The following is a 20,303-nucleotide window of genomic DNA, read 5'->3' as shown; positions in this document are numbered from 1 at the left end:
AAAAGCACATCTTTTGTCCATTAAAATAACATCAAATTGATCAGAAATTCAGTGTAGACATTGTTAATGTTGTAAATGACTATTGTAGCTGGAAAGGCTGATTTTTTATGGAATATCTGCATAGCCGTACAGAGGCCCATTATCAGCAACCGTCACTCTTGTGTTCCAATGGCACGTTGTGTTAGCTAATCCAAGTTTATAATTTTAAAAGGCTGATTGATCATTAGAAAACCCTTTTGCAATTATGTTAGCACAGCTGAAAACTGTTGTTCTGATTAAAGAAGCAATAAAAATGGCCTTCTTTAGACTAGTTGAGTTTCTGGAGCATCAGTATTTGTGGGTTCGATTACAGGCTCAAAATGGTCCACCAAAGCGGAGACTAAGCTGCAGGACTGCTTTGCTAGTGCTGACTGGATCATGTTCCGGGACTCCGCCAATAGCGTCAACGAGCTAACCATCTCCATCACTGGCTTCATCAAGAAATGCATCCCCGATGATGTCCCCCCCCCCCCCCCCCCCAATCAAGACCTGGATTCACACAGAGGTACTCGCTAAACTAAAGGACAGAGCTACCGCACACAGGCCTATCACAGCAAACCCAGAGGCAACGGTTGAGAACACGAACGCATACAAGAAGTCCTGTTACAACCTCTGCAGAGCCACCATACAGGCAAAAGGACAATATAGGAACAAGGTGGAATCCTATTACACTGACTCCGAAGATCGAAGCATGTGGCAGGGGCTACAGTCCATTCCGGATTACAAAGGAAGACCTAGCCGTGATCTGCCCGACGATGCTTCCTCTACCTGACGAATTCAATGCATTGTATGCACGCTTCGACAAAACAACACTGATCCGTGCATGAGGCCCCCTCCTTGTCCCAGAGGACTGGGTGTTCTCGCTCTCCGACCTGAGTAAGACTTTTAATCTGGTCAACACTCGCAAGGCCACAGTGCCGGGCCGTATTCCAGGTCACGTTCTCAGAGCATGTGCAGACCCACTGACAGGCATCTTCACAGTAATTTTCAACCTCTCCTTGTCCTAGTCTGTAATCCCCACATCTCCAGCTGACCACCATCATTCCTGTTCAGAAGAATTCTAAGGCTATCTGCCACAATGACTACCGCCCTGTAGCACTCACATATGTTATTATTCAAGGAGCGTGACACTAACCTGGATGCTTATAAGAAATTCCACTACAAACTCAGATGAGCCATCAAACAGGCAAAGCTTCAATACAGGACCAAGATCGAATCCTACGATGCCGGCTCTGATGCTCGACAGATGTGGCAGGGCTTGAAAACTAGCACGGATTACAAAGGGAAAACAGACAAGATAAATGCCTTCAATGCTCATTTCGAGGCAAGCATCACTGAACCATGCATGAGAACACTAGCTGTTCCGGACAACTGAGTGATCTCTCTCAAGAACCCTATGCCAACGTAACCTGCCTAAATTACTATTGCACCTTAACACTCACGTCTATAGCCATGAAATGCTTTGAAATGCTGGTCATGGCTCACATCAACACCATCATCCCAGACACACTGGATCCACTCCAATTCGTCAACAACCCCAACAGATCCACAGATGAAGCAATCTCTATTGCACTCCACACTGCCCGCACCCACCTGGACAAAAGGAATACTTATGTAAGAATGCTGTTCATTGACTACAGGGCAGCATTAAACAAAATAGTCCCCTCCAGATCTTCACCAAGCTCAGGGCCCTGGGACTGAACACCTCCCTCTGCAACTGGATCCTGGACTTCCTGAAGGGCCGCCCCAGGTAGTGAGGGTAGGCAACAACACATCGGCCATGCTGACCATCAACACCGGGGCCCCTCAAGGGTGTGTGCTTAGTCCCCCCCTGTACCCCTGTTCACCCACGACTGCGTGGCCACGCAGAATTCCGACACCATCATCAAGTTTGCTGACGACACGACAGTGGTGGGACTGATCACCGACGATGATGAGGCATCGGGGATCAGTCCCACCACAGTCGTGGAGGCCAGGTCATCTGATGCAGCACTTCATCACTCTCCTTCTTGGTCAAATATCCCTTATACAGCCTGAAGGTGTGTTGGGTCATTATCCTGTTGAAAAGCAAATGATAGTCCCACTAAGCGCAAACCAGGTGGGATGGCATATCGCTGCTGAATGCTGTGGTAGCCATGCTGGTTAAGTGTGCCTTGAATTCTAAATAAATCACAGACAGTGTCACCAGCAAAGCACCCCCACACCATCACACCTCCTACTCCATGCTTCACAGTGGGAACCACACATGCAGAGATCATCCATTCACCTACTCTGCGTTTTACAAAGACATGACGGTTGGAACCAAAAAAATCACATTTGGACTCATCAGACCAAAGGACAGATTTCCACCGGTCTAATGTCCATTGCTTGTGTTTCTTGGCCCAAGCAAGTCTCTTCTTCTTATTGGTGTCCTTTAGTAGTGTTTTTTTTTCAGCGATTCAACCATGAAGGCCTAATTCACATAGTCTCCTCTGAAAATTTGATGTTGAGATGTATCTGTTACTTGAACTCTGTGAAGCATTTATTTGGGCTGCAATTTCTGAGGATGGTAACTGTAATGAACTTATTCTCTGCAGCAGAGGTAACTCTGGGTCTTCCTTTCCTGTGGCAGTCCTCATGGATAGCCTGTTACATCATAGCGCTTGATAGGTTTTGAGACTGCACTTGAAGAAACTTTCAAAGTTCTTGAAATTTTCTGTATTGATTGACCTTCATGTCTTAAAGTAAGGATGGACTGTCGTTTCTCTTTGCTTATTTGAGCTGTTCATGCCATAATATTGACTTGGTCTTTTACCAAATTTTACCAAATATCTTCTGTATACCAACAATACCTTGTCACAAAAGAACTGATTGGCTCAAAGCATTAAGAAGGAAAGAAATTGCACATTTTAACTTTGAACAAGGCACACCTGTTAATTCAAATGGATTCCAGGTGACTACCTCATGAAGCTGGTTGAGAGAATGCCAAGAGTGTGCAAAGCTGTCATAAAGGCAAAGGGTGGCTACTTTGAAGAATCTCAAATTTAAAATATATTTGTTTAACACTTTTTTGGTTACTACATGATTCCATATGTGTTATTTCATAGTTTTGATGTCTTCAATATTATTCTACAATGTTGAAAATAGTAAAAATAAGGAAAAACCCTGAAATTAGTAGGTGTGTCCAAACTTTTGACTGGTACTGTATATATTACCATTAGTATATTACCATAAGTATTTATATATTCCTGCTACCTGTCATTTTTCAGCCTTGTTTATATGTATATTCTACTACCAGTCACTTTTTATGTATAAACCTTCTTCAACCACTCCAGTACCACTGCACATTGAATAGGGTACTGGCACTGACCTGAATATACTTGCATTCTCATGTTTCTTCAACTTATATAATGTGTTTTTTTTTTATTCTATTTTGTATTTTATCTATATTAATATTATCACTGCATTGTTGGGAAAGAATTTCACCGTACTGTTTTACACCTGTTGTATCCTGTGCACGTGGCAAATAAACTTTGCTGTCTGTCAGTTGGTGTGTTAACTTGCGTTAGTTCTTGACGTGGTGGTTATGTTCTCTCAGTATTAAGCGTGCTCGGTATCACCTTCTATGGTTTCAGTAGCTCTGGTGTGTCAGGGAATAGTATTGTGTCTATTCTCAGTCTATGTTTAGTATTGTGTGTATTCGATTGGGACACACAGTCATAGTACTCCTAACTTTGGGACTCTCTGTGGGGGGGGGGGGGGGGGGGGTCTTTCCTCTCTGGGCTACGGTCTGGAGGGAAAATAGCCTTGACAGGTGCAGCAGCCAGGCAGTCTACGCAGGGACTAGCCTTCTCCTCTACTACTCATACTTTCAGATTAGAACCTTACTCATTAGAAATGGCACGCTTTTCCAGTGATGTCCCCTACATACAGTACCAGTCAAACGTTTGGACAGACCTACTCATTCAAGGGGTTTTCTTTATTTGTACTATTTTCTACATTGTAGATTAATAGTGAAGACATGTTATGAAACGGTATTGGTTGGTCACATGAATGAAACAAAACTGTAATGATTCATTAATTATGTCAATCTTAAATGAATCATTGTTTATTGTCACCAGGCTGGAGATATTTCAACCAACTCAATGCACCATAGTACACATGTCAATCAGGAGCTCCTCCTGGGCAGACCCAGCAGTTGTCTTTTATACGGCTATACACAGACAAGTTATATTTGCATGATTTAGCATAATTAATGAATCATTCCAGTTTTGTTTCATTCATGTGACCGACCAATACTGTTTCATAACATGTAACAGACCAATAACAAGGCTTCGCCTCTCTAAGCTGAGACCTTGAAACTGGGATATCTTTTGTTTGTTCTGAAAACACGGTCATTCGTTCTCAAAACACGGTCTGGACGTACTGCCAAATTGCAACTACTGATAGTGAGGATTTGTACAGTCAGCCACTTGCATGAACACAGAAATTGGTTTATAGAACAGCATATAAATAGAACACAGCAATTAGTTATAAAGAAAAGCACAAACATTCAAATTCCCATTACAGTAACCACCCTTTGCCTTGATGACAGCTTTGCACACTCTTGGCATTCTCTCAACCAGTTTTACCTGGAATACTTTTTCAACAGTCTTGAAGGAGTTCCCACATATGCTGAGCACTTGTTGGCTGCTTTTTCTTCACTCTGCGGTCCTTCTCAACCCAAAACCATCTCAATTTGGTTATGGTTGGGTGATCATTGGGGACTATCATTTGTTTTTCAACAGGACAATGACCCAAAACACACCTCCTGGCTGTGTAAGGGCTGTTTAACCAAGGAGAGGGATGGAGTGCTGCATCAGATGACCTGGTATCCACAACCACCCGACCTCAACCCAATTGAGATGGTTTGGGATGAGTCTCAAGAGGAACTACTTTGAAAAACAGTGCTGCTTTTTGCTAAACATTGGGAGTTGTTGAGAATTTTTTGTCTATTGGTTCTACAGACAGATTAGTCTTCTCTTTTCAGCAGTAGGCATTTGCTTCCAAACTGTATGTTTTTCCCTCGATTGTATTTTGAAATTTGAAAAAGGCAAACAGTGCAAGCAACCATAGAAATATAATCCATAGATGGCAGTTCCGATTCAAGTCAGGACTGGCATCCATTGTTGGTACAGACAGATTAGTCTTCTCTTTTCAGCAGTAGGCATTTGCTTCCAAACTGTACGTTTTTCCCTCGATTGTATTTTGAAATTTGAAAAAGGCAAACAGTGCAAGCAACCATAGAAATATAATCCATAGATGGCAGTTCCGATTCAAGTCAGGCCTTGCAGCCATTGCTAGTGTACCCATGAGTTTAATAGTCAAATTGCCAGGGTAAGAGGTTCTAAAACTCTTCTATGGATTATGTCTATGGCCACAAAGCAACAAGCTGTATATTTGGCACCCATGCTGGCCAAATTGTGGGCCTTCTCAACTGTGGGCAACTGGTATCTGCTAAAATAAAAGAAACACTTGAGTAAATAAGGGATACAAATTGTATAATATACAGTGCCTTGCAAAAGTATTCATCCCCCCTGACATTTTTCCTATTTTGTTGCATTACACCCTGTAATTTCAATTTATTTTTATTTGGATTTCATGTAATGGACATACACAAAATAGTCCAAATTGGTGAAGTGAAAAAAATTACTTGTTTCAAAAAATTCAAAAAAATTAAAATGGAAAAGTGGTGCGTGATATGTATTCACCCCCTTTTTATGAAGCCCCTAAATAAGATCTAGTGCAACCAATTACCTCCAGAAGTCACATAATTAATTAAATAAAGTCCACCTGTGTGCAATCTAAGTGTCACATGATCTGTCACATGATCTCAGTATATATACACCTGTTCTGAAAGGCCCTAGAGTCTGCAACACCACTAAGCAAGTGGCACCACCAAGCAAGTGGCACCATGAAGACCAAGGAGCTCTCCAAACAGGTCAGGGACAAAGCTGTGGAGAAGTACAGATCAGGGTTGGGTTATAAAAAAATATCTGAAATGTTGAACATCCCACTGAGCACCATTAAATCCATTATTAAAAAATGTAAAGAATATGGCACCACAACAAACCTACCAAGAGAGGGCCACCCACCAAAACTCATAGACTAGGCAAGGAGGCCATTAATCAGAGAGACAACAAAGAGACCAAAGATAACCCTGAAGGAGCTGCAAATCTCCACAGTGGAGATTGGAGTATCTGTCCATAGGACCACTTTAAGCCAAACACCCCACAGAGCTGGGCTTTATGGAAGAGTGGCCAGAAAAAAGCAATTGCTTAAAGAAAAAAATAAGCCAACACGTTTGGTGTTCGCCAAAAGGCATGTGGGAGACTCCCCAAACATATGGAAGAAGGTACTCTGGTTAGATGAGACTAAAATTGAGCTTTTTGGCCATCAAGGAAAACACCATGTCTGGCGCAAACCCAACACCTTTCATCACCTCTAGGACACCATCCCCACAGTGAAGCATGGTGGTGGCAGCATCATGCTGTGGGGATGTTTTTCATTGGCAGGGACTGGGAAACTGGTCAAAATTGAAGGAATGATGGATGCCACTAAATACAGGGAAATTCTTGAGGGAAACCTGCTTCAGTCTTCCAGAGATTTGAGACTGGGACGGAGGTTCACCTTCCAGCAGGACAATGACCCTAAGCATACTGCTAAAGCAACACTTGAGGGGTTTAAGGGGAAACAATTAAATGTCTTGGAATGGCCTAGTCAAAGCCCAGACCTCAATCCAATTGAGAGTCTGTGGTATGACTAAGATTGCTGTACACCAGAAGAACCCATCCAACTTGAAGGAGCTGGAGCAGTTTTGCCTTGAAGAATGGGCAAAAATCCCAGTGGCTAGATGTGCCAAGCTTGTAGAGACATACCCCAAGAGACTTGCAGCTGTAATCACTGCAAAAGGTGGCTCTACAAAGTATTGTCCTGGCATGGTTTAGGTCCACTTGTAGAATTTATGCCAAGGTGCATTGAAGCTGTTCTGGCAGCTTGTGGTGGCCAAACACCATTTTAAGAAACTATGTCGGTGTTTCCTTTATTTTTTATTTATTTAACAAAGCAAGTCAGTGAAAAACAAATTGTTATTTACAATGATGGCCTACCTCGGCTAAACCCTAACCCGGATGACTCTGGGCCAATTGTGCGGCGCTCTATGGGACTCCCAATCACGGCCGGTTGTGATACAGGGTGGAATCGAACCAGGGTCTGTAGTGATGCCTCTAGTACTGAGACGCAGTGCCTTATGCTCTCTGGTGTATTTTCAACATTGAGGGCGGGCTCCTGTGGTTGGATAAAAAAACGAAATAAATAAATAAAACAATTATTGTTTCTGTTTTCCCCTATTGGGCTCCCTATGGGCTTGGGCCCAGCCCCTGACTCACACAATTGACTAGCCACATTTATTTATTATGCAGTTTTTTAAAATCAGTTACCCTATCAAGGCAAGACACCCCAGTTACCCATGTGTGCACCATACCTCCTCTCCTTCCCGCATCTAACGATTAGCAGAGCGGCAGCAGCAGGTTGTCTACAGTCATTGAAAGCGGGCTCCTGAATACTCCTGTGGTTGGCTCTGGACCAGGATCTCTTTGTACTTTGCTCTGTTCCTCTTTCCCTCGATCCTGTCTAGTTTCCCAGTCCATGCAGCTGAAAAACATCCTCACAGCATGATACTACCACCACCATGCTTCACCATAGGGATGGTGCCAGGTTTCCTCCAGATGTGGCGCTTGGCATTCAGGCCAAAGAGTTCAATCTTGGTTTCATCAGACCAGAGAATCTTGTTTCTCATGGTCTGAGAGTCCTTTAGGTGCCTTTTGGCAAAACACAAGTGGGCTTTTGGCAAACCCCAAATGGACTTGAATTGAAATCATCTCTCTGATCAAACGAGTGTCTTTATGTTTTCCATTCTAGCAGGTCGAGGACTCCATTGATATCATACTGGAACTAGTAGCCAGTTTTTACACCTAGCATGAAAGACAACCTCATGTAAATTCACTCTTGAACATCTCTGACAGAATATTGAAGTAAAACATTTAAAAGTAGCGAGACCTTTTCTATATCACATCTTTTGAGGTGTACTTCAAAAAGTATTCACACCCCTTGACTTAAAAAAAAAAATATTGTGTTAGCCTGAATTTAAATAGATTATATTGCGTCACTTGCTAACACACAATACCCCATAATGTCAAAGTGGAATTAGGTTTTTAGAAATGTTTACAAATTAATTACAAATTAAAAGCTGAAATGTCTTGAGTCAATAAGTAGTCAACCCTTTTGTTATGGAAAGCCTAAATATGTTCAGGTGTAGAAATGTCACAGTCAGGAACAGTAGCCAATTTGTTATCTTAAGAATTTTGCTCATTTTCAATTTACATCAATCCATATTGCCAGATAGTAAGTGGTAACTAAGTGCTCATTTGGCATTGTGGTGTGGTGGCTTCTTGTTTTAAAGTGAAAGAGAGCTCACCAGAACTTTTTCCCAAGACCTGATTGTGGCTACACTTACTGGCAGTTGGCCAGATATACACACTGGGTCAAGACACTCACCACGTACACTAATGAGCTATGACTGTCGGAGGGTTGCGAACGCAGAAAAGTTGTTCTTTTTTTTTCAAATATAACATCAATTTATATTTTAAAGTTGAAACGGTTAGATTATTTTTGACTGATTATGCTCAATGGGCTCTATCCCTAATGTGATGATGACACTAAAAGAAGCATATGCATTTTGTGGCTTTCCAGGTGGTTTTGTGAGGGGAAGGAGCTGGAGAACAGCCCTGACATTCAGATCGTCAACAACAGCGAGTTGCACTCTCTGATCATTGCCGAGGCATTCGAGGAAGACACGGGGCGGTACTCTTGCTTTGCTTCCAACTTCTACGGCACAGACTCGACATCTGCAGAAATCTACATCGAAGGTGAGCGTTGAGTTTTGACCTTCAAGTCAAGTGACCCGTCACATAAAGATGTAATGCTGATGTAATTAATTTGTATCTCTTCTGGTTCAAATGTTTAATTTTCAATTAAAACATATTAATATAGACAATCATACTAAGATCATCCCTACTGTTGAGCTCTACATCACTCTCTTTTATGTGTTTTACAGGCGCCTCCTCTACAGATTCGGAGGGGGAACAACATTTTGAACATGTAGCACAGTGAGTACACTACTCTTCCGCTACTCAAAATAGAATTGGAAAACATTTAATTGCGGCAGTGAAAGCAAGATTCAAATACTTCAACATATAGTGCCTTCAGAAAGTATTCATACCCCTTGACTTTTTTCCACATTTTGTTGTGTAACAGCTTGAATTTAAAATTGATTAAATTGCGATTTTTTTTGGTAACTGGCCTACACACACAATAGCCCATAATGGGCTATTATATTTTACATTAGTTATCTTTTGTTTGTTTTTAGTCCCACCCTTCAGCTCCCCTCAACCCCTCCCACCTACAGTGCATTCGGAAAGTATTCAGACCCCTTCCCCTTTTTCCACATTTTGTTACGTTACATCCTTTTTCTAAAATACATTAAATAAAAAAAAATCTTCATCATTCTACACACAATACCCCATAATGACAAAGCGAAAACAGATTTACAAAAGTATTCAGATCCTTTGCTATGAGACTGGAAATTGAGCTCAGGTGAATCCTGTTTCCATTGATCATCCTTGAGATGTTTTTACAACTTAATTGGAGTCCACCTGTGGTAAATTCAATTGATTGGACATGATTTGGAAAGGCACACACCTGTCTATATAAGGTCTCACAGTTAACAGTGCATGTCAGAGCAAAAACCATGAGGTTGAAGGAATTGTCCGTAGAGCTCCGAGACAGGATTGCGTCGAGGCACAGATCTGGGGAAGGGTACCAAAAAATGTCTGCAGCATTGAAGGTCTGCAAGAACACAGTGGCCTCCATTGTTAAATGGAAGAAGTTTGGAACCACCAAGACTCTACCTAGAGCTGACCGCCTGGCCGAACTGAGCAATTGGGGGAGAAGGGCCAAGAACCCGATGGTCACTCTGACTTTGATCTAGAGTTCCTCTGTGGAGATGGGAGAACATTCCAGAAGGACAACCATCTCTGCAGCATTTTTGGAGTTTGCCAAAAGGCACCTAAAGACTCTAAGACCAACAATATTCTCTGGTCTGATGAAACCAAGATTGAACTCTTTGGCCTGAATGCCAAGCGTCACGTCTGGAGGAAACCTGGCACCATCCCTATGGCGAATCATGGTGGTGGCAGCATCATGCTGTGGGGATGTTTTTCAGCGTCAGGGTCTGGCAGACTAGTCAGGATCAAGGCATAGATGAACAGAGCAAAGTACAGAGAGATCCTTGATGAAAACCTGCTTCATAGCGCTCAGGACTTCAGACTGGGGCAAATGTTCATCTTCCAACAGGACAATGACCCTAAACACAAAGTTAAGACAACGCAGGAATGGCTTTGGGACAAGTTTCTGAATGTCCTTGAGTAGCAGAGCCAGAGCCCTGACCTGAACCCGATGGAACATCTTTGGAGAGACCTGAAAATAGCTGTGCGGCAACGCTCCTCATCCAACCTGAGTGCTTGAGAGGATCTGCAGAGAAGAATGGAATAAACCCCCTAAATACAGGTGTTGCAAGCTTGTAGCGTCATACCCAAGAAGACTCAAGGCTGTAATCGCTGCCAAAGGTGCTTCAACAAAGTACTTAGTAAAGGGTCTGAATACTTTTGTAAATGTGATATTTCAGTTTTTTATTTTTAATAAATTGGCAAACATTGAAAAAAAATATTCCTATGTTATTATTGGGTATTGTGTGTAGATTGATAAAAAAAAATGTTTTAATCAATTTTAGAACAAGGTTGTAACTTGACAAAATGTGGAAAAAGTCAAAGGGTCTGAATACTTTCCGAAAGCAATGTATATAACATTCTATTGGTTGCAAGAATTTTGTATAATAATTGAAATTGAAAAACTATGTTTTGAATCACAGCGTCAATTTGTGTATCAGTTCGTAAACCATGTCCCATAGAATCGGTAAATCGAAAATCTCTTCCAACTATTTTGCAATCTGGATGGCACAGCTGTCAATTTTTTGCTGCATAAATAAAACTGCTTTACATTTTTATTTTAACCAATTTTGGTCTTTAATGCTGGGCCAACAGACAAGTTCCTTACTTTCTCCCCCTTCCACTTGCCTCTTCCATTTTTGCAGTAATGCTGCAAGTAGTTGGTTGTAATTTTGGATAGAGCAGACATTTCCATATAAACTCAGCAAAAAAAGAAATGTCCCTTTTTCAGGACCCTGTCTTGCAAAGATAATTCATAAAAATCCAAATAACTTCACAGATCTTCATTTTAAAAGGTTTAAACACTGTTTCCCGTGCTTGTTCAATGAATCATAAACAATTAATGAACATGCACCTGTGGAACGGTCGTTAAGGCACTAACACCTTGCAGACGGTAAACAAATAAGGTCACAGTTATGAAAACTTAGGACACTAAAGAGGCCTTTCTACTGACTCTGAAAAACACCAATAGAAAGATGCCCAGGGTCCCTGCTCATCTGCGTGAACGTGCCTTAGGCATGCTGCAAGAAAGCATGAGGACTGCAGATGTGGCCAGGGCAATAAATTGCAATGTCCGTACTGTGAGACGCCTAAGACAGTGCTATAGGGAGACAGGATGGACAGCTGATCGTCCTCGCAGTGGCCGACCACGTGTAACAACACCTGCACATCCAAACATCACACCTGCGGGACAGGTACAGGATGGCAACAACAACTGCCCGAGTTCCACCAGGAAAGCACCATCCCTCCATCAGTGCTCAGACTGTCCGCAATAGGCTGAGAGAGGTTGGACTGAGGGCTTGTAGCCCTGTTGTAAGGAAGATCCTCACCAGACCCAAAAAGTGCTCTTCACTGACGAGTCACAGTTTTATCTCACCAGGGGTGATGGTCGGATTCGCGTTTATCGTCGAAGGAATGAGCGTTACACTGGGGCCTGTACTCTGGAGCGGGATCGATTTGGAGGTGGAGGGTCCCGTCATGGTCTGGGGCGGTGTGTCACAGCATCATCGGGCTGAGCTTGTTGTCATTGCAGGCAATCTCAACACTGTGCATTACAGGGAAGACATCCTCCTCCCTCATGTTGTACCCTTCCTGCAGGCTCATCCTGACATGACCCTCCAGCATGACAATGCCACCAGCCATACTGCTCATTCTGTGCGTGATTTCCTGCAAGACAGGAATGTCAGTGTTCTGCCATTGCCAGCGAAGAGCCCGGGTCTCAATTCCATTGAGCACATCTGGGACCTGTTGGATTGGAGGGTGAGGGCTAGGGCTAGGGCCATTCCCCCAGAAATGTCCGGGAACTTGCAGGTGCCTTGGTGGAAGAGTGGGGTAACATCTCACAGCAAGAACTGGCAAATCTGGTGCAGTCCATGAGGAGGAAATGCACTGCAGTACTTAATGCAGCTGGTGGCCACACCAGATACTAACTGTTACTTTTAATTTTGACCCCCTTTTGTTCAGGGACACATTATTCAATTTCTGTTAGTCACATGTCTGTGGAACTTGTTCAGTTTATGTCTCAGTTGTTGAATCTTGTTGTGTTCATACAAATATTTACACATGTTAAGTTTGCTGAAAATAAATGCAGTTGACCATGAGAGGACACTTCTTTGTTTGCTGAGTGTGTGAAATAACCTCACCAGTCCTATTTATGATATTATTTACAAAGAGTATATCATAAAAAAATATATAATAATTCTGTTTTTTTATCAATTAGTATATTTGAGTTTAACCATAATATTTTTTGTAATATTTTTTCTGTCTTTTCTGGTGGATTAAACTGAAATTGCAACCAACTTTATATGGCTTATTTTAAAAATAGAATGGGTGAGCCATTCTTGCTAATCTGCTAGAGAACTAGTTTGGATTTAAGTATTGATTTTGTATGACTGACGGCTTTAGTGAGAGGTCTTGACGTTCCAAATAAAATGGAATATCTTTTGCTCATATAATTTAAAAAACAAGTTGTTAGTTGTAGGCAGGGTCATAAGCAAATCGGTAAACTGGGATATGACTAAAGAGTTAATAAGGGTGATTTTTCCACAAATAGACAGGTATTTTCCTTTCCATGGTGGCTAGCTCTTATCTAGTTTTGCTAACTTTCTATTAAAATGTATTGTAGTGAGATAATTTCTTTCTTTCGGGATATAAATACCGTGTATATCCACTTCACCGTCAGACCATTTTATTGGTAAACTACACGGTAATGTAAAATAAATTACAAATTGTGATCCAATACGTAATATAGTACACTAATCATAATTTGGTTGTAATCCAGAGAGGTCCAAAAAATTATCTAGATCCTCTATGAGGCTATGGAGGGATCAAAACTGTGGATTTAAAAGAAAACATTAATCATCAGCGTACAATGACACTTTTGTTTTTAAACCCTGGATTTCTATCCCCTTGATATTATTGTTGAATCTGATTTTAATAGGTAACATTTCGATGGACATAATAAATAGATATGCCGATAGTGGCCTTTTTTTTAAATTAAAAGCTGAAATGTCGAGAGTCAATAAGTATTCAAGCCCTTTGTTTTGGCAAGCCTAAATAATTTCAGGTCTAAAAATGTGCTTAACAAGTCACATAATAAGTTGCATGGACTCACTCTGTGTGCAATAATAGTCACATGGACTCACTCTGTGTGCAATAATAGTGTTTAACATGATTTTTGAATGACTACCTCAACTTTGTACCCCGACACATACAATTATCTGTAAGTACCCTTAGTCGAGCAGTGAATCTCAAACATATATTCAACCACAAAGACCAGGAAGGTTTTTTAATGCCTCGCAAAGGGCACCTATTGGTAGATGGGTAAAAAAAAGCAGACCGTGGCTATCTATTTGAGCATAGTGAAGTTATTAATTACACTTTGGATGGTGTGTAAATACACCCAGTCACTACGAAGATACAGGCGTCCCTCCTAACTCAGTTGCCGGAGAGGAAGGATACCACTCAGGGATTTCACCATGAGGCCAATAGTGACTTTACAACAGTTAAAGAGTTTAATGGCTGTGATAGGAGAAAACTGAAGATGGATCAACAACATTGTAGTTACTCTACAATACTAACCTATTGACAAAGAGAAAAGATGGAAGCCTGTACAGAATACAAATGCATCCTGTTTGCAACAAGGCACTAAAGTAAAACTGCAAGAAACCTGGCAGTGCAATTCACTTTTTGTCCTGAATACAAAGTGTTATATTTGGGACAAATCCAATACAACACATTACTAAGTACCACACTCCATATTTTCAAGCATAGTGGTGGCTGCATCATGTTATTGGTATGCTTGTAATCGTTAAGGACTGGGGAGTTTTTCAGGATAAAAAATAAACGGAATGGAGCTAAGCTCAGGCAAAATCCTAGAGGAGAACCTGGTTCAAAACCATTTTTGTATTTTTTTTATTTAACCTTTATTTAACTAGGCAAGTCTGTTAAGAACAAATACTTATTTACAATGACGGCCTACCCCGGCCAAACCCTAACCCGGATGATGCTGGGCCAATTGTGCGCCACCCTTTGGGACTCCCAATCACGGCCGGTAATGATACAGCCTGGAATCAAACCAGGGTCTGTAGTGACACCTCTAGCACTGAAATGCAGTGCCTTAGACCGTTGCACCACTCAGGAGCCCACGAGTGTTCCTGAGTGGCCGAGTTACAGTTTTGATTTAAGCCTACTTGAAAATCTATGGCAAGACCTGAAAATGGCAATGATCAACAACCAATTTGACAGAGCTTGAAGAATTTTTTAAATAACAATGGCCAATGTTGCACAATGTGGGTGTGGAAAGCTCTTACAGACTTACCCAGAAAGAATCACCGCTGTAATTGTTGCTTCTAGGAAGAATCACCGCTGTAGTTGTTGCTTCTAGTATTGACTTAGGGTTGTGATGAATAGTTATATAAATGAGTTATTTCTTTCATTTTCAATACATTTGTAAACATTTCTAAAAACATGTCTTCACTTTGTCATTATGTGTAATTTATTTGGAATTCAGGCTGTAACAAAACAAAATGTGGAATAAGTCATGGGGTATGAATACTTTCTGAAGGCACTGTATGTAACTTCAACACTGTAAAAATAATTCTAGCCCAGTGTGACCTGGTTAGTTACAATGTATCCTGTTTCCCCTGTAAACCTAAAGGCTGCAGAGGACCTCAGCTCAACCGACTGCTCCATCTTTACATTCAGTGGTCTGTGCTGTGTCTGTTTGTGAGGAAGACACACCCATCTGTACTAAAGAACATCCACAGGAGGCCACCTCACTGCCATCTTGCCAGGTAGTCACTTCATCTGTACCTGTCAAGGTAACTACTACTGTCCTTCCTGTTACGTAGGTGACAGCAACACTCACCCAGGTGACGTTTACATTGTCCCCTGCCCAGGAGACGTCAGCACCGTTACCTGTCCAGTTAGTCTGTACTCTAGATCTACCACCTGTGGACATAGTGCCAGTACTGGCACAGGAGGTATCAACACCGTCCCTGCCAACACTGTCACCTGTCCCAGTGACGTCCACAACATTACAGACAAAGACAGTCACTACCACGGCACTACCGCTAACCCAGGTGGTTTCCTCTACACTGCCTGCCCAGGTGGCTCCCATGCAGACGACTCTATCTGAGGTAATGTTCTGCTGAAAACCCTCTGGCTGCTGAATATACTGCAAACATAGAAATAGAAATTCCAGATATCTGAAATATGTCTAACTTTCCTTTCTACTCAGCAATCTTTATTCAAGTACTTAACAATAATGTATATTTGTGTTTGGTTACTTAAATGATGGAATCCTTTTTTTTTTTAGAACCTAAACGGTGACAGCTATAACCTAGGTCTAGACGTCTATCCTCAAGGTCTAGACGGGAGGCCGATCATCGCTGCCCCTGTTTTCACAAAGGTACCCTACTAATATTATCCATACTATTAATAATTAGTAGATACAGTATGTACAATCACCATCAAGCAAAAAAATATGATATTATCTTATATACAGTGACTTCAGAAAGTATTCATAACCCTTGACTTATTCCACATTTTGTTGTGTTAGATCCTGAATTCAAAATTGATTAAATATATGTATTTTCTCACTCATCTACAAACAATATCCGACAATTACAAAGTGAAAAAATGTTTTCAGACATTTACTTTGTAGCAGCACCTTTGACAGTGATTACAGCTGTGAGTCTTTCTGGGTAAGTCTCTTTGAGATTTCCACTCCTGGATTGTACAATATTTGCATATAATAATTGTTTTCAAAAAATCGAATCAAATTTTATTGGTCACATACACATATTTAGAAGATGTAATTGCGGGTGTAGTTAAATACTTGTTTTCCTAGCTCCAACAGTACAGTAGTATCTAACAATTCACAACAATACACACAAATCTATAAATAAAAGAATGGAATTAAGATATATATAAGTATTAGATCGAGCAATGTCGGAGTGGCATTGACTAAAATGCAGTTGAATAGAATACAGTATATACGAATGAGATGAGTCAAGCAGTACGTAAATATTATTTAAACATTATTAAAGTGACTAGCGCTCCATTATTAAAGTGGCCAGTGATTCCAAGTCTATGTATATAGGGCAGCAGCCTCTAAGGTGCAGGGTTGCGTAACCGTGTGGAAGCCGGCTAGTGATGGCTATTTAACAGCCTGATCGCCTTGATATAGAAGCTGTTTTTCAGTCTCTCAGTCCCATCTTTGATGCACCTGTACTTTCTGGATGGTAGAGTGGTGAACAGGCCATGGCTCGGGTGGTTGTTGACTTTGATGATCTTTTTGGCCTTCCTGTGACACCGGGTGCTGTAGGTGTCCTGGAGGGCAGGTAGTTTGCCCCCGGTGATGCATTGGGCAGACCGCACCTCCCTCTGGAGACCCCTGCGGTTGCGGGCGGTGCAGTTGCCGTACCAGTTGGTGATACAGCCTGACAAGTTTGTGAGGGTTTTAGGGGCCAAGCCAAATTTCTTCAGCCTCCTGAGGTTGAAGAGGCACTATTGTGCCTTCTTCACCACACTGTCTGTGTGGGTGGACCATTTCAGATCGTCATTGATGTGTACAGCGAGGAACTTAAAGCTTTCCACCTTCTCCACTGCTGTCCCGTCGATATGGATATGGGAGTGCTCCCTCTGCTGTTTCCCGAAGTCCACAATCAGCTCATTTATTTTGTTGACGTTGAGTGAGAGGTTATTTTCCTGGCACCACTCTCCCAGGGCCCTCACCTTCTCCCTGTAGACTGTCTCGTCATTGTTGGTAATCAGGCCTACTACTGTTCTGTCATCTGCAAACATGATGATTGAGTTGGAGGCGTGGCCACGCAGTCATGGGTGAACAGGGAGTACAAGAGGGGGCTGAGCACGCACCCTTGTGGGGCCCCTGTGTTGAGGATCAGCGAAGTGGAGGTGTTGTTTCCCACCTTCACCATCTGGGGGCGGCCAATCAGGAAGTCCAGGACCCAGTTGCACAGGGCGGGATCAAGACCCAGGGCCCCGAGCTTAATGATGAGCTTGGAGGGTAATATGATGTTGAATGCTGAGCTATAGTCAATGAACAGCATTCTTACATAGGTATTCCTCTTGTCCAGATGGGATAGGGCAGTGTGCAATGCGATGGCGATTGCATCGTCTGTGGATCTATTGGGGCGGTAAGCAAATTGAAGTGGGTCTAGGATGTCAGGTAAGGTAGAGGTTATATGATCCTTAACAAGCCTCTCAAAGCACTTCATGATGACAGAAGTGAGTGCTACGAGGCGATAGTCAGTTACCTTTGCTTTCTTTGGTACAGGAACAATGGTGGACATCTTGAAGCAGGTGGGGACAGCAGACTGGAATAGGGAGAGATTGAATATGTCCGTAAACACTCCAGCCAGCTGGTCTGCGCATGCTCTGAGGACGCGTCTAGGGATGCCGTCTGGGCTGGCAGCCTTGCGAGGGGTAACATGCTTAAATTACTTACTCACGTCGGCCACAGAAAAAAAGCTCTTCAAGCTTTGTCAAATTGGTTGTTGATCATTGTCAGACAACCATTTTCAGGTCTTGCCATAGATTTAAGTCGGCCACTCAGGAACAGTCACTGTCTTCTTGGTAAGCAACTCAAATGTAGATTTGTCCTTGTGTTTTAGGTTATTGTACTGCTGAAAGGTGAATTCATCTCCCAGTGTCTGGTGGAAAGCAGACTGAACCAGGTTTTCCTCTAGGATTTTGCCTGTGCTTAGCTCCATTCCATTTATTTTTTATCCTGGAAAAACTCCAGAGTCCTTAACGATTACAAGCATACCAATAACATGATGCAGCCCCACTATGCTTCAAAATATAGAGAGTGGTATTCAGTAATGTGTTGTATTGGATTTGCTCCAAACATAACACTTTGTATTCAGGACAAAAAGTGAATGGTTTCCTACATTTTTTTAAGTGTTACTTTAGTGCCTTGTTGAGAACAGAATATAGCTAGGTAGTCATTCAAAAAGTATTGCACACAGAGTGAATCCATGCAACTTATTATCTGACTTGTTAAGCAAATTTTTACTCCTGAACGTATTTAGGGTTGCCATAACAAAGGGGTTGAATAGTTATTGATTGAATACATTTCAGCTTTTCAATTTTTCTTAATTTGTAAAAATGTTGAAAAATATAATTCTACTTTAACATTATGGTGTATTGTGTGTAGGCCAGTGACCAAAAAATCTCAATTGAATCATTTTTAATTTCAGGCTGTAACACAACAAAATGTGGAAAAAGTCAAGGGGTGTGAATATTTTCTGAACGCACTGTAGTACATTTTAAAGGTTATGTACTTAAGAAATTGTACGTTTTGTGTGTGATGATGAACTGGATGGATGCCCACTCTACTTGGCCCGTCAGAGTCTGCAGGACCTTTTGGCGTCGGAGAGCCAGCTGGTGGTGCTAGAGTGCCGTGTTAAAGGGGTGCCCTCCCCCAAGGTGGACTGGTACAGAGAAGGAACCGTCATAGAGGACTCCCCTGACTTCAGGATCCTGCAGAAGAGTAAGTCCCACTCCTTTACTCCTTTACTATGTTTCAGAATAATGTACATTCATCTTATGATATTTTCTGTGACGTACAACAATTATCTTGTATTAGTTCAAGAGTACATTTCCACTGAAATGGAGCAATCTTTGAAATTATTCAACGTAAGCATTCTGAAAACTGTAAAAGTATCTCAAATAAACTTTTAAAGAATCTAAAAAAAAAACGGGTGTTTTTTTAGAAGGCAACATGAGTAGCTCTATGATTTTAAACAATTATATATATATTAGCATTTTCTTATTTTTTAGAGCCTCGATCCATGGCTGAATCAGGTACGTATTATGCAAAGGAGAGACTGTAATGCTACAATTAATATAATTGTAGAATCTTAAGTTGGAGCATATTTCTGCATGTATCAAAGTATTTGGTGTGGTGTGTTACTGAACAGTAAATTGTATTCACAATATACCAGCATTAGATACAATACTACATTTTGAAAACACGACTGCTGCTTTCCTCAGAAAGTCAACATCCTGCTGTAGCCTAAGTGATATTTTCTATGAAACAGTGTACACCATTTCTCTTCCAAGATGTTTACAGTATCTGGCTGGGGCTGTAGCTACTGTAACTCCTCTGAGTAACAGCCAGTTTGCTTCTCCTCCTAAAACTCAACCTTATAAGGAAGCTTACAACCTGTGTCTGTTGAACTAACATGGTCACAGAGCCTTTCAAAGTGTCTGAAACACAGGGAAGCGCTTGTGATTGGAAACATGTAGCTGCTGTGCCACTGGAAAAACTGCTCACTCACAGCATATCACAGGCAGCTGCTGGCACCTTAATTGGGGAGTACGGGCTCATAGTAATGGCTGGAACGGAATAAATGGAATGGTATCCAACACATCAAACACATGGTTTCCAGTGTTTGATTCCATTCCATTGACTCCATTCCAGCCATTATTATGAGTCTTCCTCCCCTCAGCAGCCTCCTGTGCAGCATATGCATTATATGAATGCATATTAGTTCTCTGTGTCTTAGACAGCATATTGAGTAATAGCTATAAATAGAAATTCAGACATATATTACAATGCAGAGGCTTACTGCCTTGTTTCATTTTCACTGTGCATACTGTATACGTAAGGATAGCTTAGCTACATAGTACAGCTGCAATGCTGTTATAGTA

The 20,303-nt window shown here is 41.6% G+C and overlaps 1 protein-coding gene across 4 annotated transcripts in view; it reads left to right on the top strand.

Annotated features, from left to right (window-relative positions):
• mypn (myopalladin) overlaps nucleotides 1–20,303 on the top strand; it is a 46,386-nt gene that overhangs the window by 4,870 nt on the left and 21,213 nt on the right. For 2 of the 4 annotated variants that reach the window (XM_029753244.1, XM_029753241.1), the window contains exons 3-9: nucleotides 8,809–8,984; nucleotides 9,173–9,224; nucleotides 15,280–15,442; nucleotides 15,521–15,760; nucleotides 15,940–16,032; nucleotides 18,999–19,140; nucleotides 19,431–19,454. In XM_029753244.1, coding sequence (XP_029609104.1) covers nucleotides 8,809–8,984; nucleotides 9,173–9,224; nucleotides 15,280–15,442; nucleotides 15,521–15,760; nucleotides 15,940–16,032; nucleotides 18,999–19,140; nucleotides 19,431–19,454 — 890 coding nt within the window. The remainder of the gene's footprint in view (nucleotides 1–8,808; nucleotides 8,985–9,172; nucleotides 9,225–15,279; nucleotides 15,443–15,520; nucleotides 15,761–15,939; nucleotides 16,033–18,998; nucleotides 19,141–19,430; nucleotides 19,455–20,303) is intronic. The other 2 variants (XM_029753243.1, XM_029753242.1) reach the window with 2 other exon arrangements.

This window comes from Salmo trutta, chromosome 5 (assembly GCF_901001165.1).
Source record: "Salmo trutta chromosome 5, fSalTru1.1, whole genome shotgun sequence".
NCBI lineage: Eukaryota > Metazoa > Chordata > Actinopteri > Salmoniformes > Salmonidae > Salmo > Salmo trutta.
This window is presented reverse-complemented; position numbering and strand designations above follow the sequence as displayed.